The sequence below is a fragment of the Cephus cinctus genome, unplaced genomic scaffold (assembly GCF_000341935.2).
Source record: "Cephus cinctus unplaced genomic scaffold, Ccin1 Ccin1_scaffold0132, whole genome shotgun sequence".
Classification (NCBI taxonomy): domain Eukaryota; kingdom Metazoa; phylum Arthropoda; class Insecta; order Hymenoptera; family Cephidae; genus Cephus; species Cephus cinctus.
In genome coordinates this window covers 1,238,558-1,257,256 of record NW_014332865.1, presented here as the reverse complement: position 1 = coordinate 1,257,256, position 18,699 = coordinate 1,238,558, and the positions used below count along the sequence as shown (strand labels likewise).

Sequence of the window (18,699 nt, the reverse complement as noted above, 5' to 3'; positions counted from 1 at the left end):
TTTTTGAAGTTCTTCAAGAAAGTATCGTTTGTACCTCTTTCCAATCAGTCCCCTTCGAAAGAGTATAGTCTCTAGTATATCTCCACTGCGTTCCATCGCTTGTACCTTCATAGTTTTCTTTTAAATTCAATATTAGTGCGTAGCAGGTACAGGGTCTAGACACCATTTTTGTGAGTTTGTCAAAACATTTATAGGCAATATAGTTATAAGTTAAAGGTAGTATAGTTATAGGTCGGGGACTTCCGGCCTCGGTCGGTGCTGATGCCCAGTGATTCGTTGCGGTCGACTCGGCTAGGGGTGATCGCGAATTTTCATAGCCTGGCTCCTTTTCCCGTGTTCTGGTTCTGCGACACAAGCAACTGCTTAGTCCAGGCCATTCACATATGCTCATGTTGTTCAAAGTCTTGTACTCATGTTTGTCAATGCTTTGTGTCCGCGACCAAAGTCTGTCGAAGGTCGGAAGCCGCTTCGCGGCCCTTTAAGCTCTTGCGTCACAGCAGTCCGCTGTTACTTCGGTATCTGTTAGCCGGACCTCCGCTGTCCGTAGGGGTTGGGCCCGATAGCGTGTATTTCGCACCCTAGCCTGCTTAATCCGGTCCATCGCGCTTGTCCCCGGTCAAGTGTCATGTCTGTAACAACCATTCCCTATCAGTATCATCAAAATCATTTCTTTGAGGCTCTTCGCCTCGAGCCTTCATCCCATTTCATGCCATCTCTTTCTATACATTTAGGATTGCAAAGAAAAAAAGTATTTAGGCTATATCCAATGAGTTGTCTCGTTCTAAGTGTTGCTTTGGGAACCAGCGATAAGTAGCGGAGGACTCTGCCCGCCAGGCTACCCGTTCGTGATCACGTTCAGCTCGGCTACGACGGGATATGCATTATCGACGAAGGCGATGATCACAAAATTCTATTATCTAAAGTTCGCGGAAATTCATGTATTGGTCTATTCGTAACAAGTGAAGAATTAGTCCGCAACCGAAAATACAGGAAGTGCAAAATAGTGGCCAAGGCTGGAATCGTCAAGTCGTCATCAAAGTGGACCTCGAGTGTCGAAAGATGTACTGGACCAATGAACAATACAAATGGACAAGGGAAAGGCAGACGAAGATCCTGGGGTAAGTGATCTTTTTCTTTTTTGCCTTTTTTTTCTACTCATCATAAACAGTTATGTAAGCGGCCATGCTGAAAGCCATAAATTTGCTATACTCAGCTGATACCGGACGTATAGCATAGATCTGACTTATATTTGTGCGAGATTTTGGTGATGCATTCCGAAAGTGTTCCCATGCTACGCGGTAGTGTCTGACTATATTTCCAGCTATTCTTGTTTCCGAGTGATCAACCACAGATTCCGCTGTGTACTAAATAATTTTTACTCGTCCACGCGAGTCTTCTGGATTTTGCCAATTCCGCGTTTATAGCGCTCTGACGAGAGAAGAACACTGTGGACTTTATCGCCTAAAACCGTAGCGTTGTGCATCTCCCTACTGATCTCTGTATTCAGAAAGAGAGCTAACCTTATAAGAATTCGTGTTTCATGGTCAATCGCTTATTGAGTTTGAAGTTAATTGTGGCCAGCTTCCAGCGGCATTCACCAATGGGTTTTCATATGAAAACTTAAGTGAGTATTTATAGGGATTTCGCCCAACACTGTTCGGATTCGGTGTATAAACTTTGTAGGTCCCCTCACGCTGAGTAGAATAAGGCCCGTCTCGCAAGGTACATCGCCATCTAGTGTCGAACTTCCAATCCTTGATTATTAGGACCAGTTACTGGCACATGTCCCCTATTGGGGATACAGCCATAAGGAAAGGAAGGAAGGAAGTTAATTGTGGCTGGCACATCTCATTGGAGGAGTCAGGCATAAGGAAAAGAAGGACGGAAGAAAGTTAATTGCAGACTTTTCTGGCACATCTCCTCATTGGAGATGTCAGCCATAAGGAAAAGGAAAGAGGAAGTTAATTGTAGGCCGCGATATGACCGGCTTGTGAAGTTACATTAGAATGATTTCATAAAACATGACAGTTACATTAAGCACTGTCACGTAGTACTTCTTATTATTCTTATTCTAAATAAGACATTACATTTGAAGTTCCAACATTGGATGCTTTACTTCATAAGATAAAATATCTACGTTAAAAATACTTTTCTAATTGGAGTGACCCGTTTACACTCTGAGGTACTGTAAGAAAATTATTTAACACATAGCTAATTAACAGTAACGCCGCGACCGTGTTTCTAAGAAAGATCTCCTAGGATTCAATCACAAAAGGTAGGTTTATCAAACACAATTACAACGGAGAAAGGAATTTTTTATCACTAGTTATCTATATGCTCACGAAAGTTCACTCTCGTTACAAACTACGACACCACCAGGGAACATTGAAAAAATTAATGGCATAATATTACAATAATCTAAATTGATCAGTTCGATACACTTGTTACAGAGTATATTTTATTCAATAACAAAATATAAACGACGACATGGTCACAGCCATTATATTGCTCGCAGAGTCACAATGGGCTCTGCGCGTCTAATTTATCGATACAAGGTACTAGGAATTAATGTAATTAAAGAAGCTATTTAAGGGGTAGGTGCAGCGTGTGGCATTACACACATCCGTTAGCTGCTGTTTTTTTTTCTGTCGCCATACCCCATTATATTATGTGAAAGCACAGAAGGACCCGTGATATCATTTTATCATCGTGAAGTTCACAGAAGGAAATCAACTTTACATACTTCCAAAAACTTTACGTCCCCTCGTTACCGATAAGGAAACTACAACAACGCTTAATACGAAGAAGACTAGCCCGAGGATAGCTGTAACGGCTCGACACCATTGCCGTTTCCTTTTGGCTTTCGCGATAACTCTGCCCAATCTTTCAGCTCGTGAACCATCCAGAGTAAAATCCAAATCCCTGTCGAATACTCGAACGTCACGATCCCAGTCGGTCTTGCCAATTGACTCCACAATTCCTTCACTAGAAGAAGTCCCATCACTGCACTCTAGCTGCTGAAACAGTGGTCATGACGCATCAATTTCTTGACATTAATATTTGGTTAATCAGATGTTTAGCGCTTTTACCTCTTTTACCTCTTTTAACGTGCACCGTGTACCGCGACTGATACCTTCGTTGCGCGAGTAGACTCACGCTTTCTAGTCAGAACTACAGTAGTGGATAGCGAGTGGTATAGTTCAGTCAGTGAATTTTATAAGAGAAATGAAGAGGCGAGTTCAAGACTAATGAAGTGTGACCGAATTATAAAGGTAGTGCAAGAATAAGATTGTATCGGCTGTGTTTAGTAAATGATTTGTCTCAGATATAATCCACTCACCGTCGTGTATTCAGGTTCTGTTAATTGATAACCTTTTCGACCGATGCTCTTGACGTTACGTGAATTCTGCTGTGCGAAAGGGTCTTCTTTCGATCTGGAGTAGTTTCCCGAAATAGCGTTGTGCTTCTTCTTGTTTTGACTGTCGTCATTGAAATTACGATAAGTACGATAATTACAGAGTCCCGATACATTGTCGTAACGATGCAAAGTCTCTCCAAGATTTCGAGGATATTCCGGGACCAAAAAGACAGCCGGTGTGGCATCTTTTTTCTTGCGTTCTTCGTTCACTTGGTGAATTTGCGTAAAAAATGGGGACAAAAGGCCCTGACTGAAAGTCTTCTTTTCGCAGGTACATCGTGGCACACGAAGAGACCGTGATTTTCCATAAATGTTTACATTGACTGGGTTCACTCCTGGAGATTCCTTACCGACGTTTGACGAGGCGGAGGACAAGCGATAAACATAATCCTCACAGAGGCAGCGTTTCTTTGTATTAATACCCTGGGCAACAGTGCGCGATATATCTCGTAAAATTTCTTCAGCTTTCATATCCGTACCGCCTTCTATAACTGAATTCAGCGTCCTGGAGAGCTCGAACAGAACCTCTTGAGCACTCGACGTCGTGGACTGACCATAATCCCAGTCGCAGTGAGAGTAACCGTACCCATGTCCATACGTGCAACAAGCGTAGATTCCCGAGCGGAGACGTTCAGCGTCGTCAAGGACGTCGCCATCGTCGTGCATTATCGAGTCTCCGGTAACGCAAGGCCAAATCGGTCTGGGTATCGTTTCGCTTTCGTGGATGACTGCGAGAGCAGCCTTCGCTGAGGTGTGATTGGCTGAAGTACGTTGAAGTGCAGCACCAGGACCAGGGGTGTGGATTGGGGCTGAGGTGCAGCAGGAGTAGGAGCCCGCCGAAAGTGGCGGAGAATGACTCGAATAGCCCGAACTGGTCGAGGTTCTCCATCTTCTTGGAATTCGTGTAGCAGAGGAACCTATGACCAGTTTCGAAACTTCGGCATCCAAAGAATCCGGATCTATCCTGAAGGATGTTAAAATTAATACTGTGCGTTTAAAGCGTCCCGACGATGGCCGTATTTTTTGGTCTTTCATCCAAAAGTCAAAGAGCACGGAAAATTTTGCGAAATTCACTGGGGATAATATCTCACCATTCAAACTCGTGGAGATCGACCCGGGGTATTCCAAAGACGTTATCGGCGTTACTTGGGTAGGGATCGTTACGAAGGGGCAATTGCGGCGTGACTCCTACACTGAGAGGCTCACGAGCAGAAACTGCCACAGCCGTTGTCGACGCGGCTCTGGGACAGGCTTTCCCACGGCTAAGCATCCCCTCGTACGACCCTACGATCCTACCCCGATTGAACGTCGTGGATCGCTGTCACATGGGTCGGATGCTGGTTCGTCCAGGGCAAGGAGCCACCGCGGCATGCTCTCTCAGGACTACGTTCTCAGGACTACGGACCACGTAGTCCTATCCTCGGTGCTCTCGACGTCGGCGTTTCATCATTATCATCATCATTGTCCTCTTCCACCTCCTATCTTTTTTGTCCCTGTCCTCCTACTCCTTGGCTTCTTTTGGTTCCCGGTTCACGCTGCAACACTGAAATACGGATGGAGAGGGAGAAGAGAGAGAAGAGAGAGAATAAAGAAGAATACTTATGCACACACGAAAAAAAATGAAAAGAGGATTGATAGTTCAAGGTGGATAGATGGTCATAATAGTGGTGACGATAGTTACCAAAGGAGTGGGAGTTGCATAGGCTAGAGAATATATGAAGTCGCGTGGCGTAGGTGACCAAAAGCGCTTTCGCATACACGCATATATACTTATACCATATTACAGGCCTTTCTCACTGTGCGATTTTGAAATATTTAACGATTCCTTTGACTTGTTTGTGCTCTTGGATTCCAGATTTAGACACCCGACGGTGGTTTCGTGTAATGAGAAATATTTCTATACGATACCAGCTACACGGATCTCACTTCGAGCAATATACACAGTCATAGTGCCTTGTATTCAGGTACCCAATGTTCGAATAATAAAGTGCCCAATACCCTCCGGCACTTTAATACTCGTACTCTCTAATCGTCTATATATTCGAACATTAACGTGCCCGCATTACACCGTATATAATATGACCCTGTTACAAAGCAAGTTTCCGGATTTGTAAGTTAACGTTGCAGTGCCTACAGTCAGAGAGGCACTCGTCGTCATTTCGTGGTCTCCCCCTCTACAGGTACTATCTCGATAGGGATTCGCAATCGCAACCGCACATCCCGTGGCCTGTGAACGACGATCAACCTGAATTCCAGCAGTCGACCGGCTCTTGCCGGTTCTTGCCACCCGTCGTCTCACTACGTATCTGCGTTCTTTAACGTACAGTCATACGTGCATACTTGCGACATACGGCATCTATGTCGCACATCGCGACAGCAGAGAACGATCATTCCTGTATTTACACCCGTCATCGTGTAGCTATTACTGTCAAAGATACATACAAGAAATGCTAATCCTAACTGCACTGCGCCCAACGATTCTCTCCACGTATGTACATGCCTACTGGTGAACGTTCTATCACTGACCTACGATCCGCCGTGCCGTAGCAAGATACCCGGAGTCCGGCAACATGTACGATATGGCTTGACGTGGTACAGGGACCTAGTGACTGGTCACTTTCGCATATGTCTATACCGGTGTTTACGAATTATATTTATCTAGCAATGATCTGTACCTTTTTCTTTGGTCGAGTTTTAATAGTGACTACGGGAGATATCGTGTGGTTATTGTTCGAGAGTCGTATTACGGGTTGCTTTGTATTACAGAATGGAATGCAGGGCAGTATTAACGCCCGTGTAATAAGATGGTAATTGGAGGAACGTGTTTGGATAGAAAGTTATTACGAAATTAAAGGGATGGGATGATACTGGAATACCTGTTATAGGGATAGGAATTTCTCTTGTCTATATATAGAAACGATAACTTATTGTATATACATATGTATACGTGTATGCATATATACATGGGTGCGGGATAAGTGTCACGATAAGTGTCACGAATCGCATCAGCATCGGAGTTGACCGTTCGAGCTGTAACGAGTCGTGAAAATATTTAACGTACGAACTTTCACTCGAACGATCAGGGCCGTCCCGCGAAAACCCGTTGCCCCGGGGCGGCGAAAAACTTCATCCGTCTCGTAGAAACGCTCGTAGGTACCCTACGAGAATGAGCACGCTCGGCTGGCGATTACGTAGCTTCCCGAAAGGATTCCCGGACCGGATTGGGACCACTTTCACGAGATTCGCGTGTGCGAGAGTCTCTCTAACATCGGATTCCACTCGGGAGCTGATCCCTTAATTTTTATAATCAAATGATTTTTCTCAGAGCCCTTTGTTTTCTTTCGTGTCTCTTGCCTCAGATGCCCAATGCAATTGCTCTGGTCACACGCGACGAATCCACGTGCACTCGTTATCGCACAATAGGCGCTGTTCCGAAAGTCTTCGAAGACGCTTATAATGAGAGGAGAGAGCGAACCTGGTTGAGAAATATTATGTTTATCGATCCTGTATATATGTGTATGCGCTCGCGGCGACGGCGGCGCGTCGCCGGCGTCGGCTTAGCATGTGCTCGCTTTGGCTCTATCTCTGTAGACGTTGTAATCGAATGACTAGGATTTTTTTTATGGGAGAAAGTATAAAAATGACAATTGCCTTGCAGGTTCGTATCGTATTCAGCAACTGATCTGCTATTACGTCAACGCAAACGGAGAGCCTACGTGCTTGGGGAATCGAACGAGTTGTCGTGCTTGCGAATCTTACAACCGGACACGTAATTTCTTTGATATGTTCCTTTTTTACTCAATCCAAATCGAGATCCCCTCGTGACCGGTTGATATCGATGACCCACTAACAAGTATTGCTTATTCGGATATTGAATTATTTCACGATTAAAACATGTCATAGAGTCTTATATATGTATATATATATATATATATCCGATTATATTCCTTAAAATAAATTAGTGAATATTCAACAACGACAAACAAATTTTGCAATGTCGTTACCATGCAGTGGGAAATCTGATATACACTATATTATCGGTGTTCTTTTTTTTATACCCTAATTATTTGCTTCCAATAATCTTTAGATATCGTTACTAAATATGAAATTAACATATGGAGGGCACAAAACGTCTTCGCAACCGTTTCGTTTTGCAAGAGGCTGCGATGCAGTTGCGGTCAAGTGTACTGTACAATGATACCACGTTCCAAACGTGTTTCCTTTACGTATAAGGCAACGTCGGACAGCGATTACGTTTTTCTCGGATATCAGTCACCTACAGGATTTTTAGTCTTGACGGGAAGGAGACGAAACGATTCAAGAAACTGATGACAGGTAATCTTCGAAAGTGACGGATTAGCTGATACGTAGGATGCATAATGCGGATGATTCTCTACTCGGGACACTTTTGTTTCTATGTACCTGTCTCTGTACACGGAGGCTGTCTTCGCAGAGAAACTTTCACACGCGACGCGCGCTCGTTGCGCTCGGTCTTGCACTCGCGGGACCCCAAAAGAAACTGAAAGTTCCGTTTCCTCGAGACGAACCAGGGCCCGACTAGCGGAACCCTACCAAGAGGCGTAGGATGGAGCTTGTAGTATGGATACCCACCGCTGACTAAAGACGCTTCTGTCATTCAAAGAGTTTCTCCATTAAAAGATTTGTCACTGTGAAGAACGTGAAAATATTGTCTGAAGATGGTATCTCCAAAAAAGCGAAAAGGCCCCTCGGGCCGTAAAAATCTCTAAAAGTCTTGGGACGCGGTAGGAATTATGCATGTATATAGATATGTCCATTCTAATGATGGCAATCTTTACCGGCAATTTTCAACGTTGTTGTTTTGACAGTACCTACAATATCCCACGGCATGTATCTTCCTTTGCTTGGCTGAGAAACAAGAAGAAACAGGGTGGGATAAGGAGTAGGACCGTTGCGCAAACCTGCTAGGAATAATCAAGTGTAATTTTCCACTCTTCTCATAAAGAGCGAAACTTGTCTTTTTTTTCTTTTTTATAGCTTTCATGATATTTGTGATAATAACTTGAGACAAACTATTATCATTAAAGGGTCATGAACTTTCTTATAATACAAAATTATCCTAGTAATCGTATATAATATGTTTAGTGTGATATACCTGTAATCCATAGATTATGCTGTTTTCAAAGAGTCTAGAAGAGATGGAAATAATTTCAAGCCAGGAAGTATTTTCACGGTCAAAATATTAAATGGCTTTTATCATCGCCTGTGTATTATTTTAATTGACGGTGTTTAAAAACGAAATGTCAAATTTTTATATGCTTCATTAACTCAATGTCAATATTTTCATATGTAGATTTTATCTCGCGAGCAATGAACGAATAAGGCCTTGCTCAATTCGAATGTCAATTGTCCTGAGGTATCTTTCGTATCGTTGAATACGAATTGTTCTGCGTGGGCGCAGTCAATGACATAGGGCATTTACCGTTCTCCGAAGACACTCATTGTCTCTCACTAAAATTACATCTCGTTATTTCCGCAATGCTTATTTGCTTGCCACGTAACTTTCTCGGCGATAACTTTTCCCACTTGACACATTTTGCCGTCTCTTCTTCCGTACATAACCTTACAACTTTTCCTGTGTCATTATTGACGGTGTCCCGTTGACTTTTTCTTTACTTAGACATCACATGATGGAACTCGGAAGTGATGAGAGTATGCCGGATATTGATTATATCCCATTGTCAATATTTATATACATAATATAAACGTATTGGAAATTGATGGAAGAATAAGCACACTGTTGATGCAATCAGGAAATGTCCATTAACTGAGATGCTTACTTATGTCGGGCGTGTCTCGTGTCTAAACGTGACTGTACTATTTTGTCTGCAGCTAGATTGCCTCTATGATAATTGACAATGTCACGGTAACTTTAACACCAAACCTTGTAAACGAAACCGTAGCTGTTCTTTGTATTCTGTATTGGGACCTTCGTTAATTTCTTGTTGATTGACACGTGAAATCGACAGTCTAACAGTATACCGTTATAATCTTACGTTAGATTGTAATTGTGAAGGAACGAGAAAGTTTACAATGTATGCATATGAATTGATCAGAGGCGTTAAAGTAGGGATACAAATGGGACAAGTGTAACCCCTTAAAGAAAAAATGGTCCTACAACCTTGAGAAGTGAACATGGAATGTGTAGTTATACTACGTTTCGTATATACGGTACTCCGAGAGTTGAGCTCTTAAGAAATCAGGGTGTACTATATATAATTTAAATATTGTAAAGTTTCATGCGCGACATTTGAACAGTTTTTTACATGACTGTTCCTTTTCGTGACAATTATATTTTGTCTATTAAGTATGCAGTATGGTCGCCTGTGCAATACATAATGAATTATATATAAATGTTTGTTAATACAATTTTTGTCACGTAAATTGAGTGTTATCCATTTATTTTTTTATTTGAAAGTTCCATAAACGGTTGAGTGGGGAAACACGAATTGGTTCTCCTTAAGATCGCAGATTGATACCCGTTTTTGAAACGCTAATAATCAAACTATAATTATTTTCAATTATTCGTTTTAACGCACCTTCTCATTCGAAATAGAGATATAATCGATGTAAGTAATAGAGATAATAATAGAAAATATGTGTACACAAATTACTTCTGAGAATGGACGTTACATGTATTAATAAGTAGAACTTTTTATTTATCTATGATCCAAATATAAAAACTTACAGCAAATTGTATATTACGCTGTTTTAAAACATGGTCGAATGACACGATGATTTCTAATCTTGCAAGGTCTTTGACGCAATCGGTACGAGAAATACATAAGTTTTATAATCTATACATTCAATGTAGAATGGTATTTTTTTTGTAATTCATTATTGTTCTCAGATAGCTCTATGTTTTTTTATGTATAAAAAAATCATTTGTGATATCAATGGAATGTATTGTTTGGTGCTAATACAACTTCGAAGTACATGTATACATATATATACATACAGAATAGAAATGTCAGAACCTTAATGCTGCTATCTCGAGACAAACGTCTGAAACTGCTAGTTAAAACTGTAAAATGATAATACCGATAGGGAGTCGATGAGTGCCCAAGGCGGCTAACTGCGGCTAACCTATTGCTAGAATTTGGTACGCGAACGACTCCACGCTACTTTTTAAAAGAAGGTTAAGGTTTAGAAAAAAATACAAGTTTCTAAAACAGTTTCCGATGGCTGATTTCAGTGAAGATTTGTTTGATGTATTCGAAGAATCTAGTGAAAGTGTTGTTGAGATAATTCCAACAACATCACAAGAAAGTAATTTGAAGACTACAAAAATCGTGAAGTAAGTTCACAGAGAAAACATACTGGAATATAATAATCTTTTCAAAAATGTTTTGTATTGTTTGAATTTCATTAATGCATATTTCTAAACGAATAGAAATGCTGACGTGGAAATTGGAGCTAAACGAGATCTTGATGAAAGTGATACAGATTACTCTGGCAAAAGACAGAAGACAGAATCCATTTTGGAAGATATTAAGTATGTAATTTATTTCCATCATGTAATATCTAATTAGAGTTTAGTGTATTTTTAAATTTATATTTGTCTAATAGTATAGATGATTTAGCATCACGGATAACAGTCCATACGATAGAGACTATTGAGTCTTGTACTCATGAAGTTGCTATTCCACCAGGCCAGGAATATATACCACTCGAAAATAAGTCGATCAAGCCAGCCAAGGAATACAAATTTGTTTTAGATCCATTTCAGAAGGAGGCTATATTATGTATAGAGAACAATCAATCTGTTCTAGTATCGGCTCATACATCAGCTGGTAAAACTGTAGTTGCTGAGTATGTAAATTGATTGGACTACCAATAACAATATTCATACTTTATTACTTCATATTACTAATACAAATTATTATAGGTATGCGATAGCATCGTCTTTAAGAGACAAGCAACGAGTAATTTATACGACGCCTATAAAAGCTCTAAGTAACCAGAAATATAGAGAATTCTTTGAAGAGTTCAAAGATGTTGGTTTAATCACAGGAGATGTTACCATTAATCCAACAGCCAGTGTTCTTATTATGACTACAGAGATTTTGAGAAATATGTTGTACAGGGGTTCAGAGGTTAATATCACGATTACATGTCATATCACTACTCACTATAATCTATCAAACTAATTATAATATTACTTAGGTAATGCGAGAAGTCGGTTGGGTAATATTCGACGAAATTCATTATATGCGTGACAAAGAAAGAGGTGTAGTGTGGGAAGAAACTTTAATACTCCTTCCAGATAATGTACATTACGTGTTTCTTTCCGCAACAATTCCCAACGCTCGACAATTTGCTGAATGGGTTTCTCATTTACACCGCCAACCTTGTCACGTTGTATATACTGACTATAGACCAACTCCGCTGCAGCATTATATATTTCCCGTTGGCGGAGATGGTATTCACTTGGTCAGTGTGTAATAAGTATTATTATTTAGATTGACACGTGTAAATGAATAAATAATATGCTCGATTCCTGTAACTTATAGGTTGTTGATGAGGCAGGACAATTTAAAGAAGAGAATTTTAACCGAGCCATGGCGTGCCTGCAAATGGGCGACGCTGCAAAAGGTGATACAAAGGGCCGTAAAGGTGGACTTAAGGGAACCAATGCTGGCCAAAGTAATATTTTCAAGATGGTGAAGATGATAATGGAGAGGAACTTTGCTCCTGTAATCATTTTCAGCTTTTCCAAGAAAGATTGTGAGATCTATGCTATGCAAATGGCCAAATTAGACCTGAATACGATAGAAGAAAAGAAATTGGTTGATGAAGTATTTGAAAATGCAATGGATGTCCTCAGTGAAGAGGATAGACGACTGCCTCAGGTGGAGAACGTGTTGCCATTATTACGACGTGGTATAGGCATACATCATGGTGGTCTACTACCAATATTAAAAGAAACTGTAGAAATTCTGTTTGGTGAGGGTTTAATTAAAGCATTATTTGCTACCGAAACCTTTGCCATGGGCTTAAACATGCCTGCCAGAACAGTCCTCTTCACAGCACCTAGAAAATTTGATGGAAGAGACTTCCGCTGGATCACTTCCGGTGAATATATTCAAATGTCTGGCAGAGCTGGCAGACGAGGTATAGATGAGAAGGGTATAGTTATTCTCATGATTGACGAGAGAGTCAGTCCTACTGTTGGGAAAGACATTGTACAAGGAAAACCTGATCCTATTAATTCTGCATTTCATCTTACGTACAATATGGTTCTCAATCTTTTGAGGGTTGAAGAAATTAATCCCGAGTACATGTTAGAGCGTAGTTTTTATCAGTTTCAAAATCAAGCCAGCATCCCAGAGTTATATAACAGTTAGTAATTTGTTAGTTTTTTGTTAAATTCAGTGAATGAAATTGGTATAACGTATTCAATATTTTCAGAGGTGAAAAACTTGGAAGCTGAATATGAGGCTATACAAATTGAGAAATTCCAAGATATTTCCAGCTATCACGATATACGGGAGCAGCTCGATAAACTTTCAATAGAATTTCGAAGTTTTTTAACAAAACCGGATTATTTGCTACCATTTTTACAACCAGGAAGAATGGTGAAGGTAATAATGATTTGTGAGGATGCTTTACGCGCCTGACTATTCTTAAGTTTAACCATGTATACTATCCAAATTATAGGTGAAAAATGAAAGTGACACGTTCGATTGGGGAATAATAGTAAATTTTAAAAAGAAAACTCCGAAAAATCCTATGCTGGAAAAAACTGTTATTGTCGTAGATATATTGCTCCATATTTCTAGTGACTCTACTGAAGGTTCACCAATTCCATGCCGACCTGGTGAAGATGGTGATGTAGAAGTGGTGCCCGTCTTACATACTTTACTTTCTGAAATCAGTTCACTTAGAGTTTATTATCCAAAAGATTTAAGACCTTCTGATAATAGAAGAAGCGTCCTTAAAACAATACAGGAAGTAAAAAAGAGATTTCCAGATGGGCCACCATTGCTCAATCCTATTACTGATATGAAAATCGAAGATTCAGCATTCAAAGATATAGTAAAGCGCATTGAAGTATTAGAAGAACGATTATTCGCACATCCTTTGCACAAGGTAAACGAAATAAAAGTATTCACAAAATCCTCATTATTAGTTAATCTTCAACAATCACATATACAATTTGTTATCCTCCACAGAATCCACAATTGAACGAACTGTACACACAATTTATACGAAAAGAAGAGCTAGGTACTCAATTAAAACAAGCTAAGACAGAATTAAAACAAGCCAAATCCGTATTACAAATGGAGGAGCTCAAATGTAGAAAACGTGTTTTACGAAGAATGGCTTATTGCACCGCAGCAGATGTCATAGAACTAAAAGGTCGAGTAGCTTGTGAGCTTAACGGAGCTGATGAGCTCTTGATGACTGAAATGATTTTCAATGGGCTGTTCAACGCCTTGAGTGTTCCCCAAATGGTAGCACTGATTAGTTGCTTCGTTTGTGATGAGAAATCTAATGAAATGCCGAGAAGTACAGAAGAATTGAGTGGCCCACTCAGGCAGATGCAGGATCTAGCTCGCAGAATAGCTAAAGTATCTACAGATGCTAAATTAGAATTGGATGAAGCCGCTTATGTAGATAAATTCAAACCGTATCTCATGGATGTCATGTATGCCTGGTGTAAAGGTGCGAGTTTTTTGCAAATATGCAAAATGACCGATATATTCGAAGGTAATGCTCGATCTTAAAAAGAAATGAACTTCGTGTTATAAGAATTAAACAAACTGTTGATATTTCTTGTAGGCTCTATTATACGGTGTATGCGTCGTCTAGAGGAGGTTCTCAGACAGCTTTGCCAAGCAGCCAAGAATATAGGAAATACAGATTTGGAAAATAAATTTAGCGAAGCCATAAAGATAATTAAGAGGGATATTGTTTTTGCCGCTTCTTTATATTTATAATGGAGTTTTTTATACGAAGATTTGTGTATGTATATTCATTATATTGTACATTTGACACGCCTGATTTACAAAATACATTTTCTGGATTCTTTCATTCTATGTATCTAAAATTCTTCTGTGAACCGTAAGTCGATAAATTATTAGATGTAAAAACGTCGACAGTGGAGGATAGCTTGATGGCCTTTTCTCGTCTAATTTATTTTTCGGAATTTACAACATACAGTGCACGCGCATAAAAAGGACTCTTTATAAAATAGAACTACATTCGTCATACGATATGATCGTATGAAAAAAGTACAGCGTACAAATGTAATTGCATAATAAACAGACAACTTGTATTAACTGTTGACTATCTCAAAATTATTAAATAAATACGTATTACGAATATCGCGATGTTTAATCCCTACTTCGAATTTAATTACAGTAATTAACTTATCGTTCCTCTAAGATCACTGTCTCTTGCGGGCAGAATTTCAGTTCGCTGAGTGTGAGATTGGGATCCATGGAAGTTAGCTAAAGAAAATAAAAGTATGCATTATGCAATTATTCATTGAACAAAGCCATCCGCATTTAACCCACATTCCATTATAAGCATTGTACAAATGACTTCATATTTAAATAAATATTGAGGGGCATAATTAAATTGGACATTTAGTCTTTGGGTTAATTGAATTAAAATGCTTACATCATCTACTTACATCCCTTCGGGGCCAGCTGGACAGAACTTTATATTCCTCTGTGGGATATCCTTCCACGATGAGGAAATTAAGAAGTGTTTGCAACGGAGTGTCCGACTGAAACCTGCGCTCCAGAAATTTTCCAGCTGGAAGTCGCACTTTTACTTTCAAGACGCCGTCGCCTGCACCTTCTAATGGTTCAGGTGGTAAATTAGACTCAACCGCCTGTCTATGAGCTTCTTTTCTTGCTTCTTCAGCAAGTCGTTCACTTTCGGCCTGTTCCTTTCTCTGACGTTCTATCAGCTCCTGTATCTGTTTTGCTTCTTCTTTCGCCCTAGAATGCAAATTTATAATGCAAGGACTGCACATTTTGCACAATAATTGCAGAATAATAAACATTTATAAAGAATAAATACCTATCAGCTGCAAGACTCTCTTGATAAGCTCGATCTTGTTCCTGCTTCACTCTTTCTCTAGCTTGTCTCTCTTCTTCAAAACCGATATCAGCGCGTCTTTGTTCCTGTTGTCAAATTCAGTAAACATTAGCTAATTGAAAGTAGAAATTAATGGATAATTTCTTTTAATGCGTCCTAATCGTGGTCTCACCTGGAATACATCAACAGCTTGGATCAAATTAGTAAGAAGTTCATTAACACCCACGTTTCCATGAACTATTGTAAATATCTCCGTATTAGATCTGGATCGCATAATAATCATAAGTACGGGTAGTGTATCTACATCAATGCTCCTCACTGTCAGTGCAGCTATTGGACCAAGAGTTTGATTTATAGAGGATAAAAATCTGTGGGTAATTTAATTCGTTAATGATGTTTACGTGCATTAAAAATAGTCAAAATACTAAGAAGTATTTACGTTTGTTTGTTCGATTCGTATGAGAAGTCCCAACCCCAGACGATGAAATTTGTAGAAAGCAATTGTAAGACGGATTCAAAGCCTAGTAGTTGCGTACAAAATACATTTGCAAGTACACTGTTATCATGATGCAAATACACAGCCAAGAGTTTTCTCTGAAATCAATGAAATGAATATTTTGATAATGAACAAAAAATGTAAGGACGCTCAATCACGTATAACGAAGATTTTAGTCACGAACTTCCTTCGCCGGTTTTAAACAGGATTCCTTTATAGCATCTTCAAAAGTTCCAGTGAAAAATTCCGGATGAACTGGACCATAACGCTTTTCAAATTGTTCCGCAAAATGTAGTGTACCTAGAGTTTCATCTTCTACTTTGTCAGGCACTGTAGAAAAAAAGAAAAAAAATATAATTGTCTAAACAATATGTTAAAATATTCAATATGTACAAGAAAGCAAGTATATACTCAGGCGTTGTATTTTCGTTGAGCGAATATTGTCAATAAAAATATCATCTTCAACACTAAATGAATCAGGTGCATCTTCAAACTCTTCTGTATCTTCTGGTTCATCAGCAGAACTGTTGCTATCGACTAAATCCACGACGACCTGAAACGCGATCATGTTTGATATTAATTCATTTTTACAAAGTGATGATAAGTACCTTTTTGTGATCCTTTGTTGCACGCTTGCCAACGGTGAGATCGTGCTCTGGGTAAGAAATTCCACTTAGCGCGAGTGTTACTTTGTCATCCTTTAAAGAACTTGGCCAGCCCTTCCACTGTTGGTTTCTCACGGGCACATCAATTAATGAATATACATCTGATTTGACTTCTAAGATGGTGTGAGTCCCAGGAAACTTCAGTTTGTATGTCTTATTATGTATTTCGTCACGCACATTTAATGTGTAATTTTGCGTCAAGCGATCTGAAAGGCTCATACTGAAAACCAAATGATGCAGATGGAATAGTTGTATACCCTTAGAATTAGTCATTATTTTTGTAGATAAATACCTTTCTGCTGAAGAATCTCCAATTTCACCAATGGCTGACATGTATAATGTATTCTCACGTGGTAAATCCAAAGTTTGAAGAATAGTATGATCAGTTTGTGGTTCATTCTTCCACCCATGTAACTGTTGATGACAAAGTCCCACATGTGTTTGCTCCCAAATTAAATGCTTTAAATCACCTGAATACAAAAAGTTTATTATAATGGCATTATAGAAACTTATTGTGGTAGAAATTAAAAAATACTTTTGATTCACTTGTTACTTACCTACAGTACGTGTTTCTGGTAAGTCGATTTGTATAACTTGATTGGAGTAGTTAATATGGAATGTCAGTGTTCTAGGACCACTGCTATTTCTTGGTCTACTTGTACCTGGTTTAACAATTTCCACTACATCTGCTCTGGGAGTGTTTGTATTTTTTAATGTCTGAGCAATTTCCGAAGAGGAGGATAATGAATTTCGTGAATTTCCTCTTATTTCCTCTATCATTTCAATATCAGGACCCATTTCAGATGGAAGCTGTTGTGAATCCTGAGGCATAACGCTGTTTACTGCAGCCTAAACACGGAGTGATGTTGATACAGTTATATCATTGAAATATATGAAACATTAACTTCTTTAAACATGAAGAACTTTAGTACCAATAGATCCCAATTAGTTCCTTCCAAACGTAGGATGGCTTCACCAATATCATCAATTCCTGTACATGCCTAAAAATTGATTTTTCATTGGTTAGCTTTTGTATACAGAAATTTTTATGACAGTAAATAATAACAAGGGATTTTAATTAGTTTTTTCATAATTTTGGATTTTTTATATTCTAGTGTATTCAAATGAAGAAAGGCCCCTATGAAATTCCTTTGAGCAAACATGGCAATTGTCAATGTCATCGTTCTAATAGCCCACATAACCTACGCAAGCATAGCTATGCTTGCCAACAATGAATTTTACAAGACTGAAATTATTACCTGAAAATCAGCCAGAATCACCTCCTTATTTCCGGCCATAATATCGTAGGGCGTTGACTTAGGAGCACAAAGAAAGTTTTTGTACGACAATGAAATTCTCGTATATTTTGAAATATTTTCTTAAGTCGCTCAAATCACACTGAAAATCACACGCACAATGGTACAGGCCATTGATGGCGTGCATGACGAGATAAGAAAACACAGTTCAATGCTCAGAGATGAGTAGGGAGATGCACAACGCTACGGTTTTAGGCGATACCAAAAACATGGCGCTAAATTGTAGCGGCGAGTCCGGGAGTAGGATATTGTGATCATCAACTCCGTCGACAAAGCATATCCCGTCGTAGCCGAGTTGAACGTGATCACGAACGTGTAGCCTGGCCGGCAGAGGTACTCCGCAACTTACCGCTGGTTTCCAGAGCAGCCCTTAGAACGAGGCCGCTCATCAGATATTGCCTAAATATTTTATTTTGTAATCTTAAATTCGAGTGCACAATGTAAGCTTTATAAGATTTACTAAGGCAAAAGCCAGCACCTCATTCCTGCCAGCGTTAAGGAGTATAGCGATGCGGTGCTAGCTTCCAGCCGGAACTATGGTTCCAACATTGAGTACTAGGGAGAATTATCCCGGAACTGTTTGAAACACAATCTGAAAACAACACTGAAAGCCAGCTCCTTATGCATACCTGCACTGAAGAGTATGGTGCGACTAGTATGCTTAATAGGTATTTTACCGATGTTACGTAGCAGAACTATTGTTAAGACTTA

General features: G+C 39.5%; 3 protein-coding genes across 8 annotated transcripts; 1 reads left to right on the top strand and 2 right to left on the bottom strand.

The window, feature by feature from the left end:
* Positions 1 to 2,423: 2,423 nt before the first annotated feature.
* Positions 2,424 to 8,631, bottom strand: LOC107263038. Of its 5 annotated transcripts, none has more exons than XM_025080400.1 (4): positions 8,553 to 8,631; positions 4,510 to 4,961; positions 3,341 to 4,382; positions 2,424 to 3,017 (listed from the first exon to the last, which is right to left on the bottom strand). In XM_025080400.1, the coding sequence occupies exons 2-4, from the start codon at positions 4,686 to 4,688 to the stop codon at positions 2,736 to 2,738; spliced, it is 1,503 nt and encodes a 500-aa protein (XP_024936168.1). In that variant the 5' UTR covers positions 4,689 to 4,961; positions 8,553 to 8,631; the 3' UTR covers positions 2,424 to 2,735. The 5 variants fall into 5 exon arrangements, with proteins under 5 accessions (XP_024936168.1, XP_015585315.1, XP_015585316.1 ...); XM_015729829.2 differs by lacking the exon at positions 8,553 to 8,631 and adding an exon at positions 7,841 to 8,052; XM_015729830.2 differs by lacking the exon at positions 8,553 to 8,631 and adding an exon at positions 7,841 to 8,044 and having other exon boundaries at positions 2,424 to 3,014.
* Positions 8,632 to 10,638: 2,007 nt separating this feature from the next.
* LOC107263028 (exosome RNA helicase MTR4) lies at positions 10,639 to 14,494 on the top strand. Its single transcript, XM_015729811.1, has 10 exons — positions 10,639 to 10,754; positions 10,851 to 10,952; positions 11,027 to 11,269; positions 11,346 to 11,553; positions 11,624 to 11,890; positions 11,971 to 12,799; positions 12,869 to 13,041; positions 13,118 to 13,549; positions 13,633 to 14,170; positions 14,243 to 14,494. The coding sequence occupies exons 1-10, from the start codon at positions 10,639 to 10,641 to the stop codon at positions 14,398 to 14,400; spliced, it is 3,066 nt and encodes a 1,021-aa protein (XP_015585297.1). The 3' UTR covers positions 14,401 to 14,494.
* Positions 14,421 to 18,187, bottom strand: LOC107263035 (FAS-associated factor 1). Of its 2 annotated transcripts, none has more exons than XM_025080397.1 (12): positions 17,932 to 18,187; positions 17,605 to 17,673; positions 17,230 to 17,521; positions 16,965 to 17,142; positions 16,616 to 16,892; positions 16,419 to 16,560; positions 16,192 to 16,337; positions 15,951 to 16,105; positions 15,684 to 15,879; positions 15,494 to 15,597; positions 15,086 to 15,411; positions 14,421 to 14,913 (listed from the first exon to the last, which is right to left on the bottom strand). In XM_025080397.1, exons 1-11 carry the CDS (start codon positions 17,968 to 17,970, stop codon positions 15,087 to 15,089), a joined length of 1,923 nt encoding a protein of 640 aa, XP_024936165.1. In that variant the 5' UTR covers positions 17,971 to 18,187; the 3' UTR covers positions 14,421 to 14,913; position 15,086. The 2 variants fall into 2 exon arrangements, with proteins under 2 accessions (XP_024936165.1, XP_015585312.1); XM_015729826.2 differs by having other exon boundaries at positions 14,578 to 14,913; positions 15,099 to 15,411; positions 17,932 to 17,970.
* Between the last annotated feature and the right edge of the window lie 512 nt (positions 18,188 to 18,699).